Here is a 27,031-nt window from a genome sequence, read left to right on the forward strand (position 1 = left end):
TTGATATGTGTAGCAGAGAAGTTTCCATTGCCACATTTGAAAAAAATATCCTTTTTCTTGTTTTGGTAGGATTCTTGATATGGGCTATAATATTTCGGTAAACTTTAAAGACATCATGACGTATGTGATCACTTGGGTTAATGTTTAATTAAGGAGCCTTTAAATGTTGCATTGTCTTCTTTCAATGTTTAATTTGGTGGTATATACCCATTTTGTGATGAATGAGAAATATCTCAAGGCCAATGCACAGAGGACACTAGGAGTGGGTATTCAATTTTCGGTTTAGTATTTTGCCCAAACTGAATCAAAAGATTGAAATTTCGTGCAAATTAAAACCGAACCGAAAAGTTACTTAAAAAGTTGAAATCCAAACTATAAAAATTTATCCGAATTGTAAAATCAAAACTGCACAAATATATTTTAAAAATATGCAAAACTGGAATCTGAACTACAAAATCTGAACCCGAACTGAGAAATATATCCTAACAAAACCGGAAAACCTAAAATTAGAAAATTAGTTTTCTAAAATTAACATAAAAAAATATGGTATCTACCAATTAACATATCCAATACATTACAATTTTCATAAAATATAAATAATGTTATACTACGTATAAACCATACAAAAAGAGTTTGTTTTAGGCATAATGGTGTAATTATATACTAGTACTATAACAATAAATTCAGTTATTATACATCCGAACTAAATCGAAAAATCAAAATTTCCCCAAAATTTAAACTGAATTGAACTGAAAACCTAAAAATTGAGTCAAATATAAATTTCGGTTAGTTCGGATCGAATATTCGGCGTAAAATCTACTCCCTCTGTCCCACGTTACTTGAGTCATTTCTTTTTTGCACTCGTTTTGAAAAAATAATAACAAATAGTTAAAGTGGAGAGAAAGAAAAGTAAGAGAGAGAATAATGTAGAGAAGAGTCTTAACTATAGTATTCTCTTTTTTATTTTATTTTTTCTCCACTCTAAATATTTATTACTCCCTCCGTCCTGGCTAAGATGACGCATTTCTTAGCCGGCACGGGGTTTTAGGAGTAATTGGTTAATGTGTTTAATTGGAGAAAGAAAAGGTGAGTGAAAGTATTAAAATAGAGAGAGAAAGAAAGGTAAATATTTTAATAGGGGTGGTAAAAAGTGGTTGAGTGTATTAATTAGAGAGAGAAAGTTTCCAAAAAATGAAATGTGTCATCTTGGTTGGGACAAACCAATGTTTTAAAAATCGGACCGGCCGGCGAACCGGCGTCGTTACTGGTTCACTGGTTGAACCGGTTCACTAGTCGAACCATTGGTTGAACCGGAATATATAATAAACACACATATTAAATATTATTAAGAAATTTAATATTTTTATGTATTAAAATAGATGATGTTTATTAATTTAAGAAAATTTATTTCGTAAAATAATATTATAATTAAATACGAATTAGGTATTAAGTTTAGATAAAAATATTCATTAATGTCAATAGCTAGGGTATATAAATTAAGTATGTAATATAAAAAAATTATTTATAGTAAATAATGAATCTTATATGGTACAAATAATAATATAGATGGTAACTAGAGCATCATTAAAATATAGAGGATAATAATTATTTTATATTATAATTAACCATTATATTAAAGAATATAAAATTAAAATGAATTATTAGTTTTTGTTGTAAAAAATTTAATGGTTAATGTATAAAAATATTTGATGTTCAAATTGTTCAATGAGCTCATGTGGTGGAGTGGTAGAGGTCTTCTTATATAGAAAAGAGGTCATGAGTTCAACTCCTACCAACAACAAATTTTAAAATTTTTTAAACAAAACAATATTAAACCGGTTTCCGGTTCACGGTCCATTCGGTCCGGCCGGCCGGTTCTGCCGGTTCATAGCGGTTCAATGCATTGGTGGTTTGAAGGAGTGAACCGGACCGGACTACCTACCGGTTTGCGGTCAGACCGGTCGAACCAGCCGGTCCGGTCCGGTTTTTAAAACATTGGGACAAACTAAAAAGGAAAACGTGTCATCTTAAACGGGACGGAGGGAATATTATTTTTTTAAAACGAGTGCGAAAAAGAAGTGACTCAAGTAACGTGGGACGGAGGGAGTAAAAGTTCATTACATTACATCACATAAATAAAAAATGTATACGTTTTCCAAAATCCCAATTGTAATAAGGCCCAACAAAAAAGTCTCCATATATTGGGCTTATAAAAAAGTGAGCCTTATTTATAAACTCATCTAATTAGGGTTTTACGCCACTCGCCCACACTCTTCGTCTCCGGCGCTTTTATCTGTTCCTACGTTTTCACGACTCACCAACAATGGGGTATGTGTTAATTCATCTTCTTCGCCAATTTGTAGCTGATTTACCTTCGTGATTCTCCTGCTATTTAGCCGTGTTCTTCTGAAATATTTGTTGATTTAGCTTTTCGCTCTTTGGAGCAGCTTTTGCTCAGTTTGGCTATTTATGGTTTGTCTGCAATGATTTAGCTACTGTTTGTTGAATCGATTTCAATTCGCGTGTATGAGAAGTGGTTTAGGATAGAGTGTGGTAGTGTGGTTGATGTCGATGTTCATTCAAATCTCCAAAAGTAATTTCATGGCTCCAACTTTTAGTTTTAGATGTATAATCTGATTCATAGCTCGTAATGAAAAAGAGTATGTTATCAGAGGATTTCTTAGGTTCCTTTTGTGTTATAGTTGATTAACTCTTTGAATTGGCAAGTTATCTATGTGGATTCTTGTGAGATTGGAACTTTTGGTCCAGAATCAATCTTCGTCAGATAGATAATTAGTAGTATCATTCAAGTCAAGCTCACATGGAATTGACTGGTTTATGTTTACACTTTACAATGATCATAGTTTGATACAGAAGGATCATTCTCTAAAGATTAGCCAAATTAGACATATTTTTGTTGTGGGTCCTATCTCTTTTTATCCAAAGCAATTCTCAACTAAATACTATATTATCAAGCATAAATTAACTGATTAGTAACCATTTTATAGGAAGACACGTGGAATGGGAGCTGGGCGCAAGCTCAAGTCTCATCGCAGAACCCAGCGGTGGGCTGACAAGTCATACAAGAAGTCTCACCTTGGAAATGAATGGAAAAAACCATTCGCCGGATCCTCTCATGCTAAGGGCATTGTGCTTGAGAAGATGTGAGATTTCATATATGAAGTCAAATACGTTTATTCTACATATAAACTGTTGTAAAAGAATTGAAAATAACATGTCTTTATCTATGTCCATGTTTGCAGAGGCATTGAAGCTAAGCAGCCTAACTCTGCCATCCGTAAATGTGCTAGAGTTCAGCTCATTAAGAATGGAAAGAAGATTGCTGCTTTCGTCCCTAACGATGGTTGCCTGAACTACATCGAAGAAAACGTGCGTTCCAATTGCCAGTTGCTATAGTTTTGTGGATTCTCATTGTTCTTAATTTTCTTGAACTAAACTTTCAACATTTTTTTCCTTTCTACTTACAGGATGAAGTATTGATTGCCGGATTCGGAAGAAAGGGTCATGCCGTCGGAGATATTCCTGGTGTTAGATTTAAGGTTGTGAAAGTATCAGGTGTTTCCCTCCTTGCCCTTTTCAAGGAAAAGAAAGAGAAGCCTAGGTCTTAGAGCGATTTTGCTTCATAAGTTTTGATCCATGGCTGAAACTTTGTTTTTGCTCATCCTTTTGTTCTTCTTTCTTTAATTGATGTCAAAACTTCTGTTTTGTTATGTGTTATAGTTCATGAACACAAGTTCTCAGTGAATTTATCGGGTATTATTAGTTTGAACTATTTTTTAACATACTAAAGAATTCTTCGAATTCCCGTGAATGGAATTAGACTTTAGATTGTGAAATATTTCTCAAATAATTCAGATCAGTTTTCTAGTTCAGTGTCAAGTTTAGCAACTTTAAAATAAGCTTATGAGTTTTCTGCTACAGTTTCTACAAGCTTTATGATTTAATTGGTTGCGGATTAATATGTGCAATTAGTTTAGTTAGCAGAGGTGTTTGGTTGTCATGATTAATTATCATATATAATTAGTCTAGGATTTGAAGTGTGTGATTATTTTAATAGGAGGGGGTGTTTGATTGTCATGACTAATTATCATATGATAATTTCAAGGATTAAATTATGAGATTTTTTTAGTTAGAGGAGATGACTATAAGTAATTATCATTGATTATATATCTAGGATTAAGTTATGGGATTCAATCTTATGAAACAAATACACTACATATTTAAGGATTAAGTTGTGAGATTCAATCATATGAAACAAATACACTGCATATTAAGGATTAAGTTGTGAGATTCAATCTTATGAAACAAAATACACTACCGTTGTGTCAAGATACAGTCTAAGATTGAATTGTGAGATTATTTTAGTCATAGGAGGTTAGTCATGACTAATTATCTCATGATTATCCATATAGGATTGAATCGTGGGATTGAATCTCATGAACCACACACTACATATTTGATACAATCGCAAACCGAACATCTCCTGCATATTTTAGTTAAGAGGGGATGACTATGCCTAATTATTATTGATTATATATGTAGGATTACGTTGTGAGATTCAATCTCATGAATCAAACACACTACGTATTTAGATTCGAGATATAATCTTGCAACTGAATATCCATAAATACAAAGATGTATATACGGTTAAATAAATAAGTAAAAGTAAAAAAAAAGTTAAAAAAACCCTTACATTTAAACTACAGGGGGAACTTTACAGCCGAGAATTTTGTGCATGCACAAACACAGGACGGTGTTATGAACAATAGATCAGTGTATTCAAAACCTCAAAAGTAACATAGGAACCATGAAACATTCGCAACCAAATCTCCCAAACTGACAGCTGTGTTGGAATTGCATCCAATTTGATTCTGTGTTGTAAATCGTATATACAATGTTTAAATAACATCAAGTTTGTATCTTAGACTTTAGAGTACACAGTACAAAGGAAAATAAGAGATCTTAGAGATGTTGAGCAAATGTGGCTTCTCATAAATAGAACAATGTGTCAATATTTGTGTCTGCTCTTCTTGAGGGAGATTGTCGAGCAAATGGCTTCATGAACAACCTTTGCTGAATCTGATTGCACTACATTAGTTGAGGAACAACTTATGTGAAGTGTAGGTTAGCTATTCTCTTTATCTTCAGAACAAGGCAATACATTCTCTGCTATTGCAATCTGGATAGCCGCCTCTGTAGGCTTACCAGCACATTTTATACCGTTGGAAAGATTCTTTAGAGCAAACGGGGTTCTGTGTACCACAGCCTCAGCTACAGTAGGTGAGAGTGCACATTCTGATGTATTATCACTAACAAGTTGACAATTCAGCTCCTGGTTTTTGTTATAAACGCCTTGCTTGTCTTCTGTTAATCCTCCTTCCCCTTCACATTTCGTTTGAACATTTTCCTTTTCTGTTGCTCCAGAGGTTGGAATCAAATTCTTCTTAAGCTCGCCGTTGATTAGGCCATCCTCAGTTTGAATAATATTTTCTGAACCTGAAGAAGGCAATGCAATGCCTACATTTTCTGCAACTGCAACCGGAATAACCAGCTCCTTTGGATTATTAACACATTCGCTATTCTTGGGAGTAGTAGGCAATCCGCAAGCTGCAGCCTCGGAGGCAGCTACAGTAGAAGAGAGTGCACATTCTGATATATCACTAAGAAGCTGAGAATTTGGCTCCTGATTTTTTTCACATGCGCCTGTCTTGTCTCCTGTTAACCCCTGCCCTGGACAATTAGCAGGATCTCCATCTTCCTTTACTGCTTCAGGAGTTGGAACCAAGTTCTTCTTAAGCTCGTCCTTCATAACCAGATTATCCCTAATTTGACTGATATATTCTGACACAGAAGCGTTGTTACCTTCACTTGTAGCAGCAGTGATATCCCCAAATGCCATGTTTTTAGTCAAACTCAAATCCCCTAAGTTGTCAGTGTCATCAGCAGTGCACATGACTTTCACCCCATCAGACAAGCTAGAAGAATCAGTTACACCCGTTGAAACACTATATGGTTTTACGAATGCACATGACTTTTCTTGTGAGGAGGTAACAGATACAGCCTTTGGAGACTTTATGCTTGTCAAAGAAGTTGACATTCTAGCCATTGGTACGTTTGCACTCTTCAGTTTTCCATTTGAGCTTCGAGTTGGAGTGGATGCAGTTGGTCCATTCTTGGGAATCACAGGGTGCAAGACAGAGGGAGAGCGGTTATGTCTACCAGGAGTACGAGACGATGACTGCAGATGAAAGACATAGCAAATAGATAAGAAACTGAACCGAAAAAAGAAAATTTTGAAGTGCACTAATTGGAAACAACTGTAAGCAAATTACATGACATACGCAGCAACTAGAGGTCATTAATGTTAAGAAATGTTTAAGAGGCAATTACTAACCCCATCAAAAAAGCCAATTTTGGGTGATGGCAATCGTAATCCTGATAGTTTCATAGGAGCCTGAAGGGTATCAGATGGTTTCATAGGAGCCTGAAGGGTACCAGATGTTGCTGTGGATTTTTTTGGAGTGTTGCTTAATGAAATAGCTCCATGGTTTCCTTTTCTTTCAGCCATTTGACCAGCTACCTTACGCCTTGGATCCGAACGCATGTTTTCACCATCCACTGACCTACAAGAACTGGTATCTATGCTGCTCCTTGAGTAACTAGATCGTAGGGATGACACTGAAGACCATTCACTAATTGAACTGGCTGGTGAGACACTTGTGGAGAGCTTTGTAGACTTAAGATAAGCCGAAAGATTAGAGGCTGGCAGTTTGTTCTTTGGTAGAGCTCTTGATGGAGTTCTAGGGATGGAGCCAGAGGGGCCAGGACTATTGGTGCTGCTTTTGCCTAGATTCCTTCTTGCAGCCATAAGTGTAGGCTTAGCAGCATTTCCAGAGGATGTGCTAATAGAGTTGTCGCTTGAAGTAGAGGACCTTGTCGAAGGCACATTATTTGTAGTTGAAGAGCGCACTGAAGAAAACTTTGGTGATACAGCAGGCTTTGGAAGCACCTTTTTGGAACCACCTAATGCAGACACTTTGTGTAGCTGAGTCACTTTTCCAGAGACAGATCCTAAGAAGTTAACAATAGCACACAATCAGGAAATGATTCATAATCATAAATAATGTTCTTAATAGTTGGCCTTTTGTCACCTTGTTTAGAGCTACCACATTCAGGTTTGAGACGACCAATTCCAAGAGACTCCCGCTTTGCTGCAGTTGAAGAGGGAACATAGCTGCTAACAGTTTTGAGTCGTTTGGGAACAACTAAATTCGTCTCTCCACTTTTAGAGCTACCACATTCAGGTTTGAGACGACCGATTCCAAGAGACTCCCGCTTTGCTGCAGTTGAAGAGGGAACATAGCTGCTAATGGTTTTGAGTGGTTTGGAAACAACTGAATTCGTCTCTCCACTTTTACCAACAGATCCAGCCTAAGCAGATATGGTTTGTGTCAATCATTTCAGTTATACAAATGAATGATACGTGTAAAAGTAAAAATTATTACAACTTCGGAAAACGAAACATAGATACAGAAGGGGATATACCTTATATTGAATAAATAAGACCTATAGATAGCAGAATTTTTACAGAATATTCATTGTAAGTTGAAATATGTAATAATGTCATGGACGTATATAATTTTGTAAGAATAAACACTTTCATAACAGCAATGGAAATAGACTAAATGGATATCAACAAACAGTTACAGAAGGAGTTCTATTGATCTGAATAGAAACAAAACAACATGGTAAAAATAGCCACTGAGTTTATGTGAGCAATATACAGCATTTAAGTATCATGATGTAATGGAAATAAAGGCCAATTAAAATTCCTTTTTTCAAATATAATAGTTACTAGTTAGAACATAGAAGTGGCTTCAAAATAGTAGAATTTTCCGCAAATATGCAATAGCATGGCAATGTCACCTGTGATTGAACAGAATCCGGCTTGATTGATCTTCCTGATGCTAGCTTCCCAATTGGTTTTAGCTGAGATTTTGACATCCGAACAGTCTGCAGGCCAGTAGTTTTCTTCACACCTGGTTTTTGGCACTGCACATTTGAAGTAGAGCCACCAGGTTAAAAGTTAAAACAATCAAGATACTTTTGCCACTTGTAACTTCACAGTAACCAAGCTTACCTTATTTTTAGAAACAATATCTTCCTTCTTTGGAGCTGCAATTGAACAAAATATTAGTTCTATACACAGAATCAGGAGCCCAAATGCCCAATACATGAACAAGTTACTCAAACTACAAATTATCTAACACATAATCAAGCTATATTTTATTGAGGATGCAATGGACCGTGTGCTTCATCATTTATCTGAAATTACATTCCAATCCTCTTCTCTAATTTTTTGAGGGATGGACTGAATCTAATACCACACAAGCATATGAAATTCATGATTCTCTAGCCTACAGGACAGAGTTAAGGTACTAACTTCACGTTTCCCTTAATGGATGTCTGTGAATCATTAGTGGCATCTTCAAACCAATTTAAATCAATTGTAAGTGTTAGCAATTTACATGGAATGGAAATACTTCATCACTAATCAAGCTGCACATAACCACCCTCATTGTATAACACGAGAAAAAGACTGAATTTCTCAAATAAATATATCTTGCTTACATGAAATGGCTGGGCCATTTAGCACCATAGCTGCTATCTTACTGCTTGAGTTGATCAAGTTGGGTGCTTTCTTACTGGATCTTTGTATGGAAGCTCTAATGTCCAAAAACAAGTCATCATCATTGCTTTCTGGAATCAAACTATCACTTTGTAGAGTAGAGATAGACTCAGTTGACCCCGTCAGTTCTTCTTGAATCCCTGGTAATATATGCTTTTCAATTTTATCTGAGTTGGTAATCATGCTTGACATTTCTTCTGGGTCCAGTACTCCTGAAAGTTCAGAAAACTATATCAACCGAGTTCTAATATATTGAATTCTATTGACATCGAATGTACAGGCAAGAAAATAGAAAGATTACCCTCATTGGTGGAGAAGGCAGGGTCCCACACTAGGCTTTTCCGCAAGTTATGCCTTCCAATTCTCTGGTTACTCTCAGGTTCTGTCGATTCATGCAGTTCGGGCAAGCGACCATTCACATCAATGGCAACACTATTAACTCCTTTATTAGCATCCAACGTTTCTGCAGTATTTCAAATTAAACTTATAAGTTAGTATAACAAACAAATTCAAAGAAAGAAAAGTACACACAAACCATTGCTAGCAAAAGATTACAAAAACACACGATCTAAGTGAATAAGAAACAGATTTAGACACTATAGCAGACAAAACATTGGCAGCAAAATGAGCACTGGCATATATAATGAGGTCTTTCATTTGAATTAAAGACAAATCAATCACTCAAATGAAGTATTGATCGGCAAATCGTTTGTAAAATTCAAGTCTACTGAATCCCCAAATCAAAAATTGAGTACAGAAACTAACACTATCACAGCTCCAGCAGCTCGAAATTATAACTTCTTACACAAAAATGGATTACAATCTGAAGATAAGAACACTAAGCTAATCACCAATAACTCCCCCCATCACCGTGAATTGATATCATATAAACAAAACAGAACCACAAAATTAAAGACAGAAACCTGGGAATTGAAAATTTCCGATGAGATCGTCGGCTTCAAGTTGAAGATCAATCTCCTGACACCCCCCGATCTCCATTTTTTCCGATTAATCGAAGAACCAGAGTTCGATCTTCTCCGCGAGTAGAGACCTTGGATTTGAAATTGTAATCAGAGGTAGAGACGATGGATGGGAAAAGGAAATGGAGTATTTTTACTTTTTGAAAGTGGTGGGATATATGGTAACGTTCACAAAATTCAAATTTAGTGCGACTTTTTTGTTTTAAACGGAAATACAGTTATTATTTGGAAAACATGTAATTTAGTGCGAATATTTTACCATATTCAGTTTAGGTATACATCAAATTCAATTTAAAAAATTAAAAAATTAAATTAATCAAGAACGGTTTAAATTCTTGAAACAAAAACGAGCCAATTTTTAATTAACGCCGTTGAAAATCTGAAAGAACGAAGCCAATGAAAACTGAGTAGTTCTACTTATTTAATGATGGTATTCAACATTAAGAAAAATAGCATGAACAGATATAGATTAATTGAGGAATTTTTTTATTTCATGTAAGGGGCTAATAAAAAATAGAGGGAACATCTTTTTTGGTCCACGAACTTTGCCAAAGTATCATTTTAGGTCCGTGAACTTTGAAAATATCATTTCAGGTCCATCAACTATGGGTTAATATCATTTCAAGTACTTTTTTACTATTTCCAAGTTTTTTTGGACAAAAATACCCTTGATACCTTAAAGAGTATATATTTTTAATAAATTTATCCTATACTCATATTTTTTTTATAAATATCTTTACTATATATTTTTGATGAATTTTCTAAATATAATTTGATCTTCAATATTATCACTTAATTTTGTGACATGCAAGAATAGATCCTTATTTAATATTTTATTATTAAAGAAAAATTCTTTATTCAATTTTAAAATTCTTTAATATAAAAAATTGAAGAAAAACAATTTTACTTGCATGTCACATAATTAAGTGATAATATTGAAGGTCAAATTATATTTAGAAAATTTGTCAAAAATATATTATAAAGATATTTATAAAAAATATGAGTATATGATAAGTTTATTAAAAATATATACCCTTTAAGTTATTGAGGATATTTTCGTCCTATAAAACTTGAAAGTAGTAAAAAAGTACTTCAAATGATATTAACCCATAGTTAATGGACCTGAAATGATATTTTCAAAGTTCACGGACCTAAAATGATACTTTGGCAAAGTTCGTAGACTAAAAAAGATGTTCCCTCTAAAAAATATCGAGCTCTTTCAAAGCAATATACACGATTTTATGTTCTATAATTCGTGCAATTTGATAGTACATGACATTATATTTCAATTAATATATAATAAGACGTGAGTTGAGTACATACTCATTGAGTCAACAGTCAACACCAAAATTGACTTAGATTCACAACACCAAAAATAACTTAGATTTACAACACCTCTCTAAGACAATATACAAGGATGGATTACAACAAATGCATTTTAATTTTAAATAATGAATTTATAGGACGATCTCTTGACTATAGTCACATTTACAGATTTACGCCTTTAACAAAGAAAAGAAGTGTAACTATGCCACAAACAAATTATATGGAGTACTAGTATATGAGTTGTTTTGTACTAGTACAGACAAATTTAATTAGCAAATAAGTTAATGGATAATTGAAGCTTAAGAATTTATCACCCTACATCCATAGTGAAAAAACTAAAGTCTCCAATTAACAAATTAAGAATTGCAATAATAATCTGAATTAAAGTTTCAAAAGCCAATCTCCAAATAATTGCAATGCCTAGTCATATCACAACACATCTATGTTACCAAAATAAATAAAAAGAGGCAGCTAGAGTTACTACGCTTATAACAATCATTAAAAATGTTCACATTTACATAGTTTATAAGTAAAAGATGCAGTCAAAGAGATTATTAGTCTTGTTCCTTATAAGCAAAATACCCAAAATGAAACAATAGGTCAGTAGCTACCTGTTCTATCCTTTGCACAATGTATATCATAACAACTACAAGTGCCCATTATAATGGTACTACTACAACATTTGAATTCGTCCTCACAAATTTCAACCAGCGTCGACTTTCTGATACATGTCTTCCCCGCTGCTCGCCTTGTTTCTTCTTCTTCTTTGAGATTTGCTGACATTTACTATGTTCCATGATTTATAAGCGATGACCCAAAGATGCTCTACTTCCCAGCATCTGCTGGCCTGCCTATTCAAAACTACCTTTACGCGCCTGCTTTTGCTTAGGTCCCTTTTCATCCAAAGTTCGGTAATGGCTAAATATCTTGTTCAGATTCTTGATGGACAGATGGAATAGAATCCAAACTTTTGAAGTTGGGGATCAAAGCTGTTGGATAACGTTCCTCTGAACCTATTTGTCGGAGCAGATTGGTTCCTGGTATCCAAATCCACAACATTGTTGCTTTCATTGCTATAATCCGACTTCAGCAACATCAGCTTCTGGTTGATCATCCTCTGGTAAGACTTCTGAGATTCAGACATCGCCTGATCTTGAGAGTAGTCGCAAATGATTCTGTCTTGCCCAGTATTAGTCTTCAATACCCCCGAATCATGGTATATCTGCCGTTGGATAACGATTATTCCTCCTTTTCCTTTCCCAAATCTTCTCCTTGACTAGGTTTTTCTAAACAAATCAAGTTCCTGAAATCACGAAGCCAGCCAACTACTGGAATAATCGCATCTATCCCTTGCAGGGGCCTTTTCGCAGTCAAAATGAGCTCCGAAAGAACCATCTCAGGAGTTGGGGTCTCGGCCGGAATGATTTCCACTCTCTGAGACTCTCCAGCACTAACCTTTGCCGCTTTCGCAGCAATTCCAGAGGCAGGCGCATCTGCGCCAGATGCCTGCAGAGTCTTCTGTTTTTTACCACTCGAATTACTGCATGTATAATCAACCATTTCAGGACTCTTGGAAGACGAGATGACCCTTTTGGAGGTCTTCCTCACATATACCTTATCATTTTTCTGTGAACACGAACCGCCCAAAGCCAACAAGACAGACATGAACTTTTCTTTTCTCTTCGGGCGCTCTTCGTCACCTGAAGAACCATTATCAGCTGTCGACTTTCTCCTTTTAGATGGAATATTATTTGCAGCATCACAAACTGGAACTTCAGTGGGATCACCTCCATCTCCCATTGCCATGGATCGAATATCGCCCCCTGATAATCCAATGCACTCCTCAAAGACAGGGAGCTCATGGTAACCCTTCCATCTAGTATAGGCCTGTAATCCAGCTTTTGCTATTGTAAATTCCAACCTATCTTGATTGGACTGCGGGCATTTAGCCAATGATTCTAGGAATTGTATAACATCTCCAGGTGAAAATGTAGTTGCACTAAAGACATTGTCCCCACCAGCTATAATACTTGATTCTTCTCGAATTCCAGCATTTTCAACAACTTGAAATTTTTTCTCATCACGCACCTCCTGGGCCCAACATGGACACGAAAGGCCAAACTCAATTCGTCGAGCAGCCTCATCCAGGGCACAGCTCAAAGCACGAGAGAATCTATCTGTGTTACTCTGTTTCACCATTTCGGAGAAATACTTTCTGAAAGGCATGAGCTTTGATTCATCATTCCACGCAAACGACTGATCCCCAAAATATGCCACCAAATAATTTTCTTTCTTAAAATACTTTTTTGCGTTATCAGATGCAGCTGAGGGAGCACATATTTGCCCCGGCCACCAAGGATGGCTCCTAACCTTGCCCCAAACTAGATCTGACACATGATATTCCTCTTCCTTCTCTGTATTTCTGCCATATTCTTTTCGAAACAACATGTCAGCCTTAATATCATCTACTTCCTCTGAATCAGCTTTAACATTTTCTCCCGATTCCAATGTGGCTTCTGGAACAATTTCATTAATATGCAAATCTAGTTGTCCATCTACTTTTGGTATCATCACATCAGCCTTAACATCCCTTACTTCCTCGGTTTTCTCAAATCCTTCCGTTCTCAACACCTCATCTTCAACATTATTTATTTCCTCAGTTTCCAGATTCCCATCTAGCACTATGTCATGAGAGACCAAATCTTGGTTACCACTTATATTTTCCTCAACTGGACAATCCCAAACTAACTTTGCAGATTCACTGTTGATATCCATTCTCTTAATATCAATTCCATTTGCAGATGGTGACTCCCCAATCACATCCTCACGAGCATTCATATCCACCACCAAATTCACCTCACCCTGATTGTCAGATGTCTTCTCCCCAATCAGATCCTGCAACGATTTTACACCCCCAAACACATTCACCTGGCCCCTATTCTTGGAATCATTTACATCCTTCACCTCATCATCATCCACATAAAGCTTTCCACCCAGCACTCTGCTAACCATATTCATAACCCCCCATGATTCCCACCTATGGCTGCGAGGTACCTTATCATTGCTTCCTAAGTTGCTAGATTCAACAAACTTGCTCTCATTTGATCTAATTACAGTCCCCTCAGTCGAAACCTTAGGTTCCTCCGAAACCCTAACTCCACCACTCAAAACCCCCTTATCACCAGAAATCTCCATTAGGGTTTCCGATTTCAAACCGTCGACCATTTCACCTAATCGCCCCCTTGTCTAATTCGCCCCGAAGCAGCAGCAGGAATCCCGTTAATTTTCAAATTCATCAAATTACTAGTAAATCCTACAACAAACCATGGATAAATCTTATCAGTGGATTCGATTGTTTCCGCAAAAGTCAGTTATGGCTGGTGACTACAAATCCTCATGCATTTAATGTAACACTGAATCTATAAACGCGCGCGCAAACACACAGAAATGTATACAAAGAATAATTTGAGCTCCAGAGAGAGAAAATCACCTCAGGTGATTGAAGAAGCTGAAACACACTAGCTTTTGAAGAAATATTTACTGGGGAAGCGCGAGCGCGAGATAGCTAGAATCGACGAATTTCCCCTCTTCTTTCGCTGTTGATTTTGGTGGAAATGGACACCTTTTTAATTTAGTGAAGCCATTTATCAATTAAGCGCGACGGACTGATAATGGTCGATCACTAATTCTTTTTCTTGGTTAGTTAATTACTATATCCTCAAATTATGCTAATTGCTACGTATTATAGCCGTTTGGTAGTTATGTCATGTTTCGACTGGATATGATACGATTTGTGATAATTATTATAGTGTCAATTAGTTAATTTATATGCATTGGGTGTATGGTAGCTTAAGATAATTGTAAATGATCATATTTAAGTGTTCGGTACAATAGGTTACAAATAAGAATTAAAATTATGATTGTCAAAATTATCTTCATTAATTTAAGTTAACTACTACTAAACCATCCTTACGTTTGCCCTAATAATTCCTATAAAATGTAACATCGGTACTTCACTTAATTTATGCTTCCAGGTGGTTGTGTTCAATTCCTTTCCGCAACGTTTTACATCAGTTTATGTTTCCGGCTGGCCGTATTTGATTCCTTTCAAAGTAGCGTTTTACATCAATATAACGTTTTAGTAGTATTTCGTATTACATGGAGTACATTTTAAATGATTGGACTTTTCTTTCCTATAAAGATTGAAGTAAACTAACACATATTTTCTTCAACAATGTATATTTTCTACAATAAACATTACCTTAATGTTATAGTGTATATTTCAAATAAATGCTTTATTTTTTTTATTTATAAAAATTGAAGTAACTTGATATAGTACATTTTCCTTGTATACAATAAAACATAATATCAGTATTATATATTTTAAATTCAAGTATTAAGGTATATTATGTTAATATTAATTTATGCTAAAGCCGGATTTTGAAGTTCCGAGTCACCGTACTTATTTATCACATCCCCCAAATCTAATTATGACAATAATTTTATCATAAAATTATTTTTAGAAGAGCATTCACAACAGTATTATCCACGATCCTTAATTATTTATAGGTCTCAACCACTTTTAACTAGCAGTAATATTTTTTTTATTACATTTCTTAACTAAGATACAATATCTGCAACAATCCTTCTCATCTCTTAATTATTCATGGACTATTCATGGGTCTCACTATTATATTCTTTAATTTAAAAATACAATTTATAAAAAATACTTGATTAATAATAAAATTTCATTAAAACATGGAATTATAAATTCCTAAAATTTACAAATTATATAATTAAATCCTAAAAATAATAAAAAAGCATAAGAAAAATTACTCTTTCGGCGACAACGACATGCTCAAACGAGACATGAGGAGCGCAATTGTTTGGCCGCGTCATACGGAAAGTGTCGGCTGTTACAACGGCGAACAACATTTCCATTAAAAGATTTGTGGAAGTTTGGGCGTCGCTTGGTTTCGTCTGTCTCATGCTATGCCTCTTGACATACTTCAATTAATAATGCAAATGATAATTTTTATACAGAAAAATGAGAGAGGAATGAGTGAGAGATAGTTTTTTTTTTTTATGTGAAAAAAATGGTGATAAATAGAGTATTTATAAATGATTTATGGATGAATTAAAGGTTAAAAAATGAAAAAATAAATAAAAACAGTGAAAAAACAACGCTCACTTGCAGGGTGAGTGGCGTCACAGTGCACTTCGTGTCACGCCACGTGTGTCGAGCGCATCATCTCCTCAGATGGAGACATGGTCTCCGCATCGGGCGGCTCTTAACGTGGAGATGCATGCAACAGTGTTTCGTTAGCATCTCATTCCGTTAGGATAAGCATCTCGCAGTCGAGACCATCATTGTGAATGCTCTACACTATATTCATTTGGACATGTAAGAGTTCTTTTTATAATGTTATTTTATAATGTTTAAAAACTAATTTTAAAATTATCCCAAATGTTAAAAAGACGGTAAGACCATGTTTGGTTGACGGGAAAGTAAAGTTGGTAAGGAAAATGATTTATGGGAAAATGAATCCAGGGAATATGATTCCTGGTAACTTTACTTTTATGTGTTTGGACAATATCAAGATTTTAAATTTTATATTTAATTTAAACACCAAACAAAAATTATACTTATTATTATTTTATTTAAAAAATATATAATGATATAAATTTTTTTAATAAATTATTAATTGCAAATTATAATAATTATATTATTATATTTATTATTACGATGGGTAGTTTAAATATGGATTATCCGTAATAATATATAATAATATAATTGTATTTATAGTTACATGGATATTATAATCATTTCATAAAAGTAGTAGTAATAATAATAATAGTAGTAGTAATATTATTATTGTTATTATTATAATACTTACAGATATATTAATTAAATAATTTTTATAATTTACAATTTCACTATGATATTATAGATTAATTATTAATTTATAAAATAATAATTATTTATTATTATATGATTTATATTATATAATTATATTTTAATTATTTAATATATTATTAATTATTATTATGATAATAACAATTATATATAAATATTATAATAATATATTTATAATTATGATAATTTTAAATATAGTTATTTATTAGTATAATTCATTATATTTTAAAATTATTTTAAAATATTATAATTAATAATAATAAAAATATATTGCATTAAATATGTAAGAATCCTAAAACTGAGAAAAAGGATACTTAAGAAAAGTTAAAATTCAGAATCTTGGAAAGTTGTATATTAACTTTCTTAGTTCTTGGGATTCTGATTATTTTCTCAGTTTGATTAAAACTTATACAAACACATGAATTTAAAATTTAAAAAATCAGATTACTTTATTAAACAGAATCCTGACAATCAAATATGACCTAAATGTAACGTAGACTATATTCTATAAGAATATGAAACCAACTTTCATTACAATAATTTACTTAAAGGTAGTAAGTTATTTACAATGCTTTTTTAGGAATAACGAATTTAAAAGTGTGATTACTTATAATAATTTACTTAAAGGTAGTAAGTTATTTACAATGCTTTTTTAGGAATAACGAATTTAAAAGTGTGATTACTTATAACAGGTGATTGTGCAGTTTAGGAGTACTTTATTCATTTATTATTATAAGAATACAATATTTTCTTTATTATCTTTAAAATTGAGGATGTTAATTATGTCAGTTCAGTAGATTTTGAGTTAATCTTTTTTCTAGACTAATTGAATTTGTGATTTTATCGGGTTATAAATATTCAATACTAATATTAAATGTTTGTGTTTTGGACTAGCCTTGTGAGCTAATTGGACTGCTATCGTTATAATTAACATATAGTCAATCTAATATATCATGATAAAAATTAATCAAATTATGGTTACTTTTTAAAATAATTCAATGGCTCAACGAATATGTTTAACTTTTCATTCCTGAAGTACTAAACATAACTTTGGAAATTGTAGAATTAAGGGCATGTTTGATAAGTTAGTAATACCAAGATAGAGAATTATATATGCACATTAATTGTTTGATATCATAGTTAAGTTTAACTCAAAACCCAATATAAGACAAGGGCGCTACCCAATCTTACCATAAATATAACTTTAACCATGTTTATGTAACCCACCAATCTGTCAAGTTAAGCCATGTTATATAATATACTATACGAATTTAGATAATTTCTTTTCAATCAATTAACAACGAAAAAAAAAATCATATCTTTGCATATCTTGACATGAAGCACATATTTTTTATCTTGTTTTACATATCTTTTCACATTCCATCTTTTTTATCAAACCAGTCCTTAATGTCCATTAAACACTTAGCATAGTTTGATAGCATTATAAAATAATGCTAAGTTAAATTATATCCATATAAATTATTTTAATAAATGTGATTACTAATTTATTCTGCACGTTTGGTAGACATTAATAAATATCCGTTTTATTTTTTATGTGGTTTGATAGAGTTTCCAAAATAATAGATTAAAATAGATAATGACATTATTATTCTTTAATTAATTTTCATAATAATTAGGGTTATATTTAAAATTGGAGAAAAAAATAGCCTCCATCTATGTTACGCAGCTTCTTCTCTCCATTACTCCACTCTCTCAACTCTCCGTTACAAGTGTTTCATCCCACTCTCTCCACATTTAGTTCATGAAGTAGGTCTCCTTCTCCAAGTTTTGTATAAATAGGACTCCCTCCTTTGCATAATTTACAGTCCAACAAAAATTGCTGTAGGAGTACACAAAATTTGTAGTGTTTGTTTCATGCATTAATTTTATTTTTTTATGCTAAAAAAAATGGTTCTTCTCGTTGTTGGTTAGGCATGACTGCGCATCAAGGTTCAAAAATGGTTGTTGACAGTAGTCAAAGGGCACAAGGTATGAGATTATGCGTGACACTCCATAACTAATTTAATATCCAGTCGTAAAGTGGTCGTTCTTGATTTACTCATATACTATATTGTTTAATGAGATTGGGTATAATATTTGAAATTGGGTATTGTAAGTAAACGTAATCCCTTGGAGAGAGAAAGAGTTAGGGAGAGATACATAAGTTCATTCCTAGAAAGTTGTACTGTGTTATTCAATTTGATTGAAGTAGGTTCATTAGCGGAAGAGTCTCAACAACATACCTATGCAGTATCTCAGCCTATTCAGAATGCCCAAAAAGGTGGTGCAACAAATCATCCAACTGTAAAGAAGATTCTTCTGGGCTAAGGCGGTTGGAGAAAGAGGTGGTCATTTGATTCGATGGGATCTCATTAAGAAACCAAAAGACCAAGGTGGACTTGGGAAAGGAGATATCTATATGAAGAATGCATCCCTTCTTTTCAAATGGCGATGGAGATTTTCCGATAGTCAAATGCCGCTATGGAAGGAAGTTATTCATTCTACTCACAAGTGTAATTATTTCGGCGAGCCTCACGAGCAGGGGCGGATCCAGAAATTTGTAGGGAGAGGGGCAAATTTACATATGGTGAAATTTTAAGAATTTGAGGAGGGGCATTTAGTGAGTGGTAAAATATACAATATATACATAAACATGAAAATATGAGGTGGGGCAATTGCCCATCTTCTAATAAGTGTAGATCCGCCCCTGCTCACGAGGAAAGACAGAGTTCACATGAGAGCATTTGGGGTAAGATATTTTAGAAGCTTTGGAAGAGAAATTCAAGAGATGGTCAGGAAAGGCCCATGCTGATAAAAGTGGGGAATGGAGATTATGGCACGACTGGTGGATAGGGGAAGATACTCTAAAGAACCTCTTTCCAAGATTCTTCTCATTGTCTAACGAAAAGGATAAGCTTATTGTAGATATGGGAACATGGGAAGAAGGAAAATTGGAATGGCAGCAATTGAAGTGGAGAAGAAAACTCTTTATCTGGGAAGATGAGCTCCTTGAAAACCTTTGCCTTGCCGTGAATCGAATTGAGCTTTGGGAAAACACGAGATATGAGAGAGTGTGGTCGTTTCACAATTCTTTGGGTTTTTCTGTTTCTAACTTTGTCTTGCAGGTCAACCGAAATTTGAAGGATGCGGACCTTAGAACTTCACAAGGGCGCCTCGCTTAGAGTAATCTCGTGCCACCAAGAGTTCAACTACATGTTTGGTTTGTATTGCAAGGAAAGCTCAACACCAAAGAGAGACTGTTCAGATATGGCATAGAAGGAATTGAGGATGATCAATGCATCTTTTGCAATGAGGAGCCAGAATCTTTGGAGCATATCATTTTCAGCTGCAGATTTTCAAGCCAATTGTGGTACTATTGTTGTGATGGATGGAACATATCCATATGCTTACCTAAGGACCCGATGGCGTGTTTCCTTTCTTGGTTGGGCACCCCTCTCCAAAAGGGTGATAAGAAGACGTGGATGTCTATGTTTTATATCATATCTTGGTTGATCTAGAACATACGGAATAAAATAATTTTTCAAAAGTTTAAGCCAAACTAGGAGGCCGAAAAGAGAAGACCATATTGGCAACTTACATTATGGAATATAAGTGGTTGTCCATACCTCCCCCACAACACAGACGTCGATTTATCAAGTGCAAGACTTCAGGTTTTGGAGTGAAGATTGTTACTAGGTTTGTGTTGATGCTCTTGTTGTTTCTTTGGCTCTTTTGGTGTTTTGCGTTTTAGCCAGTCCGTTGGTGTTAGACATAGATATCGTTGTACTTTTCTGGTTTTGGTTTTTGCGGTTTGGCTTTGGGCCGCTTGTCTTGAACCTTTGCTCGATGTTGGCCGGCTCGAGCCTTTTCCGTTTATAAAAAAACGTGTTATGTTGTGTTGTATTGTATTGTAATCTTCATTTCATTGAGTATAAATGTTTCCAATCTTCGTGGATGTAGGTTCCGCAGGTGATAGTGATATGGGGCGTAACAAGCCCAAGAGTGAAAAGACAAGACGTGGCTGGACTAATCGTGAAGAAAAAGTCCTACTAGCTTCTTTGAAAGACATAGGGTAAAGATGGAATTGGAAAATGGTTTCAGAAACGGATACCTCTTCAAAACTTGAAGAGGCTATGAAATGGAAGTTCCCTAACACTGATTTAAGGGGTGCCCCACACATTTTAGTAAAAAATTACTACGTGGAAGAGGAGTTACTCATCGCTGCGAGATATTCTTAGTCGTAGCCGAATTGAGAATTGCGATTGTTTTTGTTGAAGATTCATGCACTTTTTTTTGTCAATCTACACATTCTTCGTCGTGGAGTTGAGATCAGTTTTTTTTTTCGAATGAACGGACATCCGAAAAAAAAAAGAAACGATATTTGTCTAAAAAAATTGCATGAATGGATGTAGAGAAAAAAAATGATATTTATGTAAAAAAAGGTTAATATGGGGGTATATGTGTAAAAACACAGATTCGTCAGGTTTTAAAATTGATGCAGATAAATAATCAAATCATTGAGACCAGATAGTTTATCTATAATATGAGAGTATTATATCGGGCCCATCCTTAATCATAGGTTTTAGAAATAAATAATCTATGCTACCAAATGATCAATAATGTAGGTTAAATAATCTAATCTATAGTTATTAAATCGTTAGATTAATAATTCTACAGGAGTATAGTAAATTAGTAATCAATAATCTACATCCAAAAACCAACAACACATTCATAATCAACATATTAAAGACCCTAAGAAAGTTTAGTAATTTAAAATCTTAATCAAAAATTATATCTCTTGAATATATATTATATTTAATTCATAAGATTTAACATCAATCATAAATAAATAATTATATTATGACGAGTAATATCAGTTAGTCAAGTCTTTAACTAAACTAATCTGACAGTTAATTCTAAATAAATAATTATATACAACAGTCAAACGACATCAATATAGTAATAATAGTACCTTTTTTGAATAAAGATTTAAGTACTAATACCTATCAATCACATGTAGAGTAATCATAGGTAGGGAGAACAATTTATGTGGACATTCACAAATTTAAAAATACTTTTTAAATTATATTTCTACTTTTCAAATCCAACGAGAAAGTACTATCTGGAAACTAGAGAATTTACTGTATCATTCACACGAAAAGATTACGTACTGGGCTTGAAAATTTTAAGTAGGCCGAGATACTGTTCTTGCTCTTTTAATGCCTTAGAGCACTCCCAATGGCCGGCGGCGTTAAATCCGGCGTTTTATCGCCGGATTTCGCCAAGAAATCGCCGCCAATGGGGTGAATTCGGCGTTTTTTCCGGCGTTAATTCTACCGAATTAATGCCGGCCCCCAAAAAAACACCGAATTAACGCCGAGTGAACGCCGGCCACTGTAGGCGCGTTCGGCGTTTTCCGGCGTTTTTTTTTTTTTTTTTTTTTTTTAATACCCTACGGCTATTTTTTCCCCTATATATAATTCCTCCTCCTCCTCCATTCATCACACACAATCTTCATTTTCTCAATCTTCTATATTCAATCTTCAAAATTATGAGTTCAAATAGGAAAAAATCTCGAAAAGGTAAAGGCAAAGAGTCGAGTTCCCAAAATCCCAACCCCACTGATGAAGCAAATCAGCAGTGGATGGCCTCGTTGTTGTCGATGGGTTCTCCTCCCGGCCAATATCCATATGCGGGTCCGTCCCCATTGCAGACTCCTCCGGTGCGCAGACTTTCTCCGTACTTCCAGTCTGCCCTCAGCATGCCCTCTCCAACCGACGATGTGTATCGCCCCCAGATAGTCACATCGTTGTTCGACACCCCTGGAGCCACTCCAGACGACGAAGGATCTCAAGCCGCGACGTACACAACGGATCCGACACTCAGCACGGACGACTACGAGGTGGAAGAAACGCCCGCCGACCCGCCTTCCAGGAGCAGGAAGGGGAAGGCGCCGTCGCCGGAGTCGACGGCTGCGACTGATACGGCTTCCGATGAGAAGCTGAAGCGGGCAAGGACTACTTACACTCTGGCAGAGTCCGAGCTTATAGCCAACTGCTGGGCGGACACGACGCAAGACTCAGAGCGCAGCAACTACCAGACTGAGCTCATTTTCTGGGAGCGGGTTGCGGAGAAGTACAAGACCAACAAGACTGCCTCGATGAAGGACCATGGCAGCGAGGCGATCCGCCGGCATTGGGAGCGCCTCATGAGGGACTGCGGCCACTTCAACGGTATATACTCTAACTTGATGACGAACATGACGAGTGGCCAGTCGGAATCCCCGTTCTTACAACAAGCCACGTTCTCTTCCAATGCCGCCACTCTGGCGCAATTTTACACGTTGTACTTCACCGGCGGCGGAACCCCAGAAGAGAAGCAGTCCCTCTGGTCGACCATCCAAAATATGAAGATCAAGATGGGCCTCTCGCCGGACGCTCCTCCCTCTTAGTTTTTTAAATCCTTGTTTTTTATGGTTTTTTATTTGTAGTTTTTTTTCTCGTTGTATTATATTTTCCAATGATTAATACAACGACGAATTGTTCATTTATAAATCTATTTATTAAACACATTTGTAGGGGAAAATTAAATAATATTAAAAATGATGATGTAAAAATGAAATGTTGAGTTAGGGAGAAATAAGGGAGAAACCATTGGAGCAGTTGGCTAAAAGTTGGCTAAAAACTGGGGATAAATTTTGGTGCTGATGTGGCGCTAATGTAGCAGGAGTTAGAGAGAAATAAGGGAGAAATAAGAAACACCATTGGGAGTGCTCTTAGCCCATCAGCAACAGCCAACAAGTAGTCCTATTATTAAATTTCTTAATACAGACAATTCACAAAAGATCAATTCCCAATTTCCAATGGAAATACAACGGGTGAATATTCAATTTATTCTTCAACGTGATTTACTAATCTAATATCATCTGTATTTCAGATAGTTAAATCAACCATGTAGCTATTTGTACTAAAAATCCAAATAAGAGTAACCCCCTCTATAATTAGGGTGAATGGTCAATAATGAGGGAAATGTCACTCCGAGTAAAAATTCTAAAGTATGTTTAGTTTAGCAATAAATATTCGATGAACTAATCCTAATTACCACTTCAGAATGATTAATATGATTATTCCACGTTCAATGATATTTAGTTAAAGTGTTTTTAGTGAAAAATGAGACACATCACTTAAAGAAGAAATTTACTAATCCGTCCATTTTTAAAAAATATGAACTTTTGAAATTGGTTAGCAACTTGGACCTTTAGATAATATCTTCTAGTACCAATTTTGTGTAAAAAAATAAAATAGAAAAAGGGTTTCGAGAATGGAATATTCTAAGTATCAAGTAAGGGTGAAATGAGCATTGGAAATGGATTAGCAATCTTGAAGGCATTTTCCCAGGTTACTAATAAACAACTTCAAATGGTTGCACTTATAGTAAAAACATGACTTTCTTTTTCTTCAGTTGTAGGAGTAGTATTTATTTGAAGAGTGAACTTAAAAAATGGTCCCTGGACTATGGGTTTATCTCGAAAATGGTCCCTGGACTTTAAAAATATCACCAGTAGTCCCTGGACTAAGGGTTAATATCAAAAACGATATTTTGAGACGAAAATGCCCTTTTGAGGGGTTTTGAGGGTTTGGGCAATTTGGTCTTTTTACACTTTTAACATTTTAAATCTGATATTATTTTAGTTATGTACTAAATCTGATATTATTTCAAAATTATCATTCTTCTTCCCTTTTGTCATCTTTCACTTAGTTTCTTTATTTCAATATTAGATTTAATTTTACAAAATTAAATTTTAAATTTCAGTTTTTAAATATCAATAAAATTTTTTAATTATAAAAATTATTGAATAACAAAAATTATTAGTCATAATCAATATTTGATAGTGTCTAATATTTAATCAATAAGATATAACAACGTCTTAGTTTTAATCAATATTTAATAGCTTTAATCATAAATAGACAATATAACACGGTTTATTCTGAAATAAATATGCGTCTAATGTAAGACTAATATAATTTTCATTTATTAATTTGAAAACAATCAATCAAAATGACTAGAAAATTTCAACAAAAATACTCCTATACAAAATTTTTAGTCGACTTCATAATATTCAATCACAAGCAATTATAACAACTGAACGAATGCTAAATAGAATAGCTCTTATTTTTCCATCACGATTAATATTATTTTTCTGTACTTCTTCAATTCAGCTTAATATTATATTAAATAACAAAAATTAATAGTTTTAATCAATATTTATAGTTTCCATGAATTATTAGTTTTAATTAAAAATATTTATTGATATTTAAAAATTGAAATTTAAAATTTAATTTTATAAAATTAAATCTAATATTGAAATAAAGAAACAAAGTGAAGGATGACAAAAGGGAAGAAAAATGATAATTTTGAAATAATATCAGATTCAGTACATAACTAAAATAATATCAGATTTAAAATGTTAAAAGTGTAAAAAGACCAAATTGCCCAAACCCCTCAAAACCCCTCAAAAGGGCATTTTCGTCTCAAAATACCGTTTTTGATATTAACCCTTAGTCCAGGGACTACTGGTGATATTTTTAAAGTCCAGGGACCATTTTCGAGATAAACCTATAATCCAGGGACCATTTTTAAAGTTCTCTCTTATTTGAATGAATTAAACAAGACTCTTTTGTGAAACGACTAGTGGATGTTTGTGAGTGCCTATATTAACATTTAACATTATCCATTGGTGGAAACTCATATTCCTTGGTACTAAATGGAGTAAGGCTGCAATTGCCATGTTGAAGTAGGTGAAGGCCAGATTTGACAACTCATATATGTAAATGCTCCTTTTTTTCAAGAACCAAACTACTCGATGAAATGCACAATTCCATGCGCAGATGTTCTAAACATAATAATGGTACTCCATTTGCCTGGATTAATGTCTTGCTCCATGTAGTAGATTTTAAATGTGTGAAAAAAATTCAGTTATCTTTCACATTTTAAATTCCAGCTACCCTGCCCCTCCTCACCCCCTTATATATTTTCAACATCATTAGGATGTTTATCACTAAAACAAGATTGGACATGGAGTATCACTTCACCATCATCAAACAATATACTGTCTGCGTCTATGTCCGAGAATAAAAAGATTTTAATGATGTATAGTGGCGATGTGAGCTGCCAAAACTTTTGATGAAGAATGAATTAAAAAGAGACATGAAAGTAAAATAGAATTGTCACATCCATTTAAATCTGATTAATTAAGAGTTGGGCAATCAAGCATAGTGACCTAGGCTAGCTAGGGCCTTCGATGTGGGGGAGGAAGAATGACGGCCACACTAACCGGAAAAGACTGCACCATCCTAATCTTTTCATTTTCATTTTTACTGACTTCAATAATTGTCTCACCATTCGTCTAGTCCACTCAAATAAGTATACTAAATATCAAATCGTGTTATAATTTCGTCTGTACATAATGAGGTAAAAATTAAAAATATAATTTGAATTAAAAAAGGATATGACGTGCTGTAATGTTATTAAGGCGATACTCAAAAGAAAAAGAGTGAAAATTAAACTTAATTTTTTTTAAGAGCATCTCAAGTCAAAGGGAAGAAGATATATAGAAAAGGCATATTATATATTTATCTTATTAAAAAGTGAAATATACCGTTCTAAAAAGTAGTAATACATTCCAAAGGGGGAAAATGTATAAAAAGGTAAATTATTTTTTAAAAATAAAATAATAGTACAAAATATATTAAAAAAATATAAAATGTAATACCTTCTCAAATACCTTTCTATTTGAAAAAGGGTTTTTCATGAAAATAAGACAAATATGATAGTTATAAGATTTTACCTCTCCATTGATAGAGTGGTAAAGATACCTCTTCAAAATGAAAAAATATATAATACCTTCTCAAATACCTCTCCTCTTAGAGAATGATTTCTAATGAAAAAAAGGTAAATATGATAGTTATATTAGTTTATCTCTTCATTTACCTATCCCCTTGGAGATGCTCTAAAAGAGTTTAAAGAAGCAGATGATAATGTAGACAAAGTGCTATTCAACTCAATGATTAGACAGTGCTTTCATAATAATTCAAAACT

General features: G+C 34.1%; 3 protein-coding genes across 3 annotated transcripts; 1 reads left to right on the forward strand and 2 right to left on the reverse strand.

Moving 5' to 3' along the window:
* Nucleotides 1-2,190: 2,190 nt before the first annotated feature.
* On the forward strand, nt 2,191-3,790 carry LOC125207929 (small ribosomal subunit protein uS12-like). The gene is made up of 4 exons (XM_048107453.2): nt 2,191-2,328; nt 3,009-3,164; nt 3,264-3,390; nt 3,489-3,790. The coding sequence occupies exons 1-4, from the start codon at nt 2,324-2,326 to the stop codon at nt 3,627-3,629; spliced, it is 429 nt and encodes a 142-aa protein (XP_047963410.1). The 5' UTR covers nt 2,191-2,323; the 3' UTR covers nt 3,630-3,790.
* A 1,060-nt stretch (nt 3,791-4,850) lies between these two features.
* On the reverse strand, nt 4,851-9,848 carry LOC125209756 (uncharacterized). Its single transcript, XM_048109343.2, has 8 exons — nt 9,634-9,848; nt 9,012-9,173; nt 8,653-8,922; nt 8,162-8,196; nt 7,948-8,073; nt 7,173-7,452; nt 6,416-7,092; nt 4,851-6,259 (listed from the first exon to the last, which is right to left on the reverse strand). The coding sequence occupies exons 1-8, from the start codon at nt 9,707-9,709 to the stop codon at nt 5,147-5,149; spliced, it is 2,739 nt and encodes a 912-aa protein (XP_047965300.2). The 5' UTR covers nt 9,710-9,848; the 3' UTR covers nt 4,851-5,146.
* A 1,964-nt stretch (nt 9,849-11,812) lies between these two features.
* Nucleotides 11,813-14,640, reverse strand: LOC125202524 (uncharacterized). Its single transcript, XM_048100930.2, has 2 exons — nt 14,507-14,640; nt 11,813-14,329 (listed from the first exon to the last, which is right to left on the reverse strand). Exon 2 carries the CDS (start codon nt 14,239-14,241, stop codon nt 12,256-12,258), a length of 1,986 nt encoding a protein of 661 aa, XP_047956887.2. The 5' UTR covers nt 14,242-14,329; nt 14,507-14,640; the 3' UTR covers nt 11,813-12,255.
* Nucleotides 14,641-27,031: the final 12,391 nt, after the last annotated feature.

This window comes from Salvia hispanica, chromosome 2 (assembly GCF_029641045.1).
Source record: "Salvia hispanica isolate PSC_SH4W2 chromosome 2, Shi_PSC_v1, whole genome shotgun sequence".
Classification (NCBI taxonomy): Eukaryota; Viridiplantae; Streptophyta; class Magnoliopsida; order Lamiales; family Lamiaceae; genus Salvia; species Salvia hispanica.

Bases quoted from the DNA above. Each gene is read 5' to 3' on its own strand.
- LOC125209756 (XM_048109343.2), bottom strand. From the start codon at position 9,709: ATGGAGATCGGGGGGTGTCAGGAGATTGATCTTCAACTTGAAGCCGAC. The intron at 8,197-8,652 runs GTAAGCAAGATA...GTTCAATTGCAG, and splicing joins AAATGGCCCAGCCATTTCAT to CTCCAAAGAAGGAAGATATT. The intron at 7,453-7,947 runs GTGACATTGCCA...ATATCTGCTTAG, and splicing joins CGGATTCTGTTCAATCACAG to GCTGGATCTGTTGGTAAAAG.
- LOC125207929 (XM_048107453.2), top strand. The intron at 3,165-3,263 runs GTGAGATTTCAT...CCATGTTTGCAG, and splicing joins GGCATTGTGCTTGAGAAGAT to AGGCATTGAAGCTAAGCAGC. The intron at 3,391-3,488 runs GTGCGTTCCAAT...TTCTACTTACAG, and splicing joins TGAACTACATCGAAGAAAAC to GATGAAGTATTGATTGCCGG.
- LOC125202524 (XM_048100930.2), bottom strand. From the start codon at position 14,241: ATGGTCGACGGTTTGAAATCGGAAACCCTAATGGAGATTTCTGGTGAT.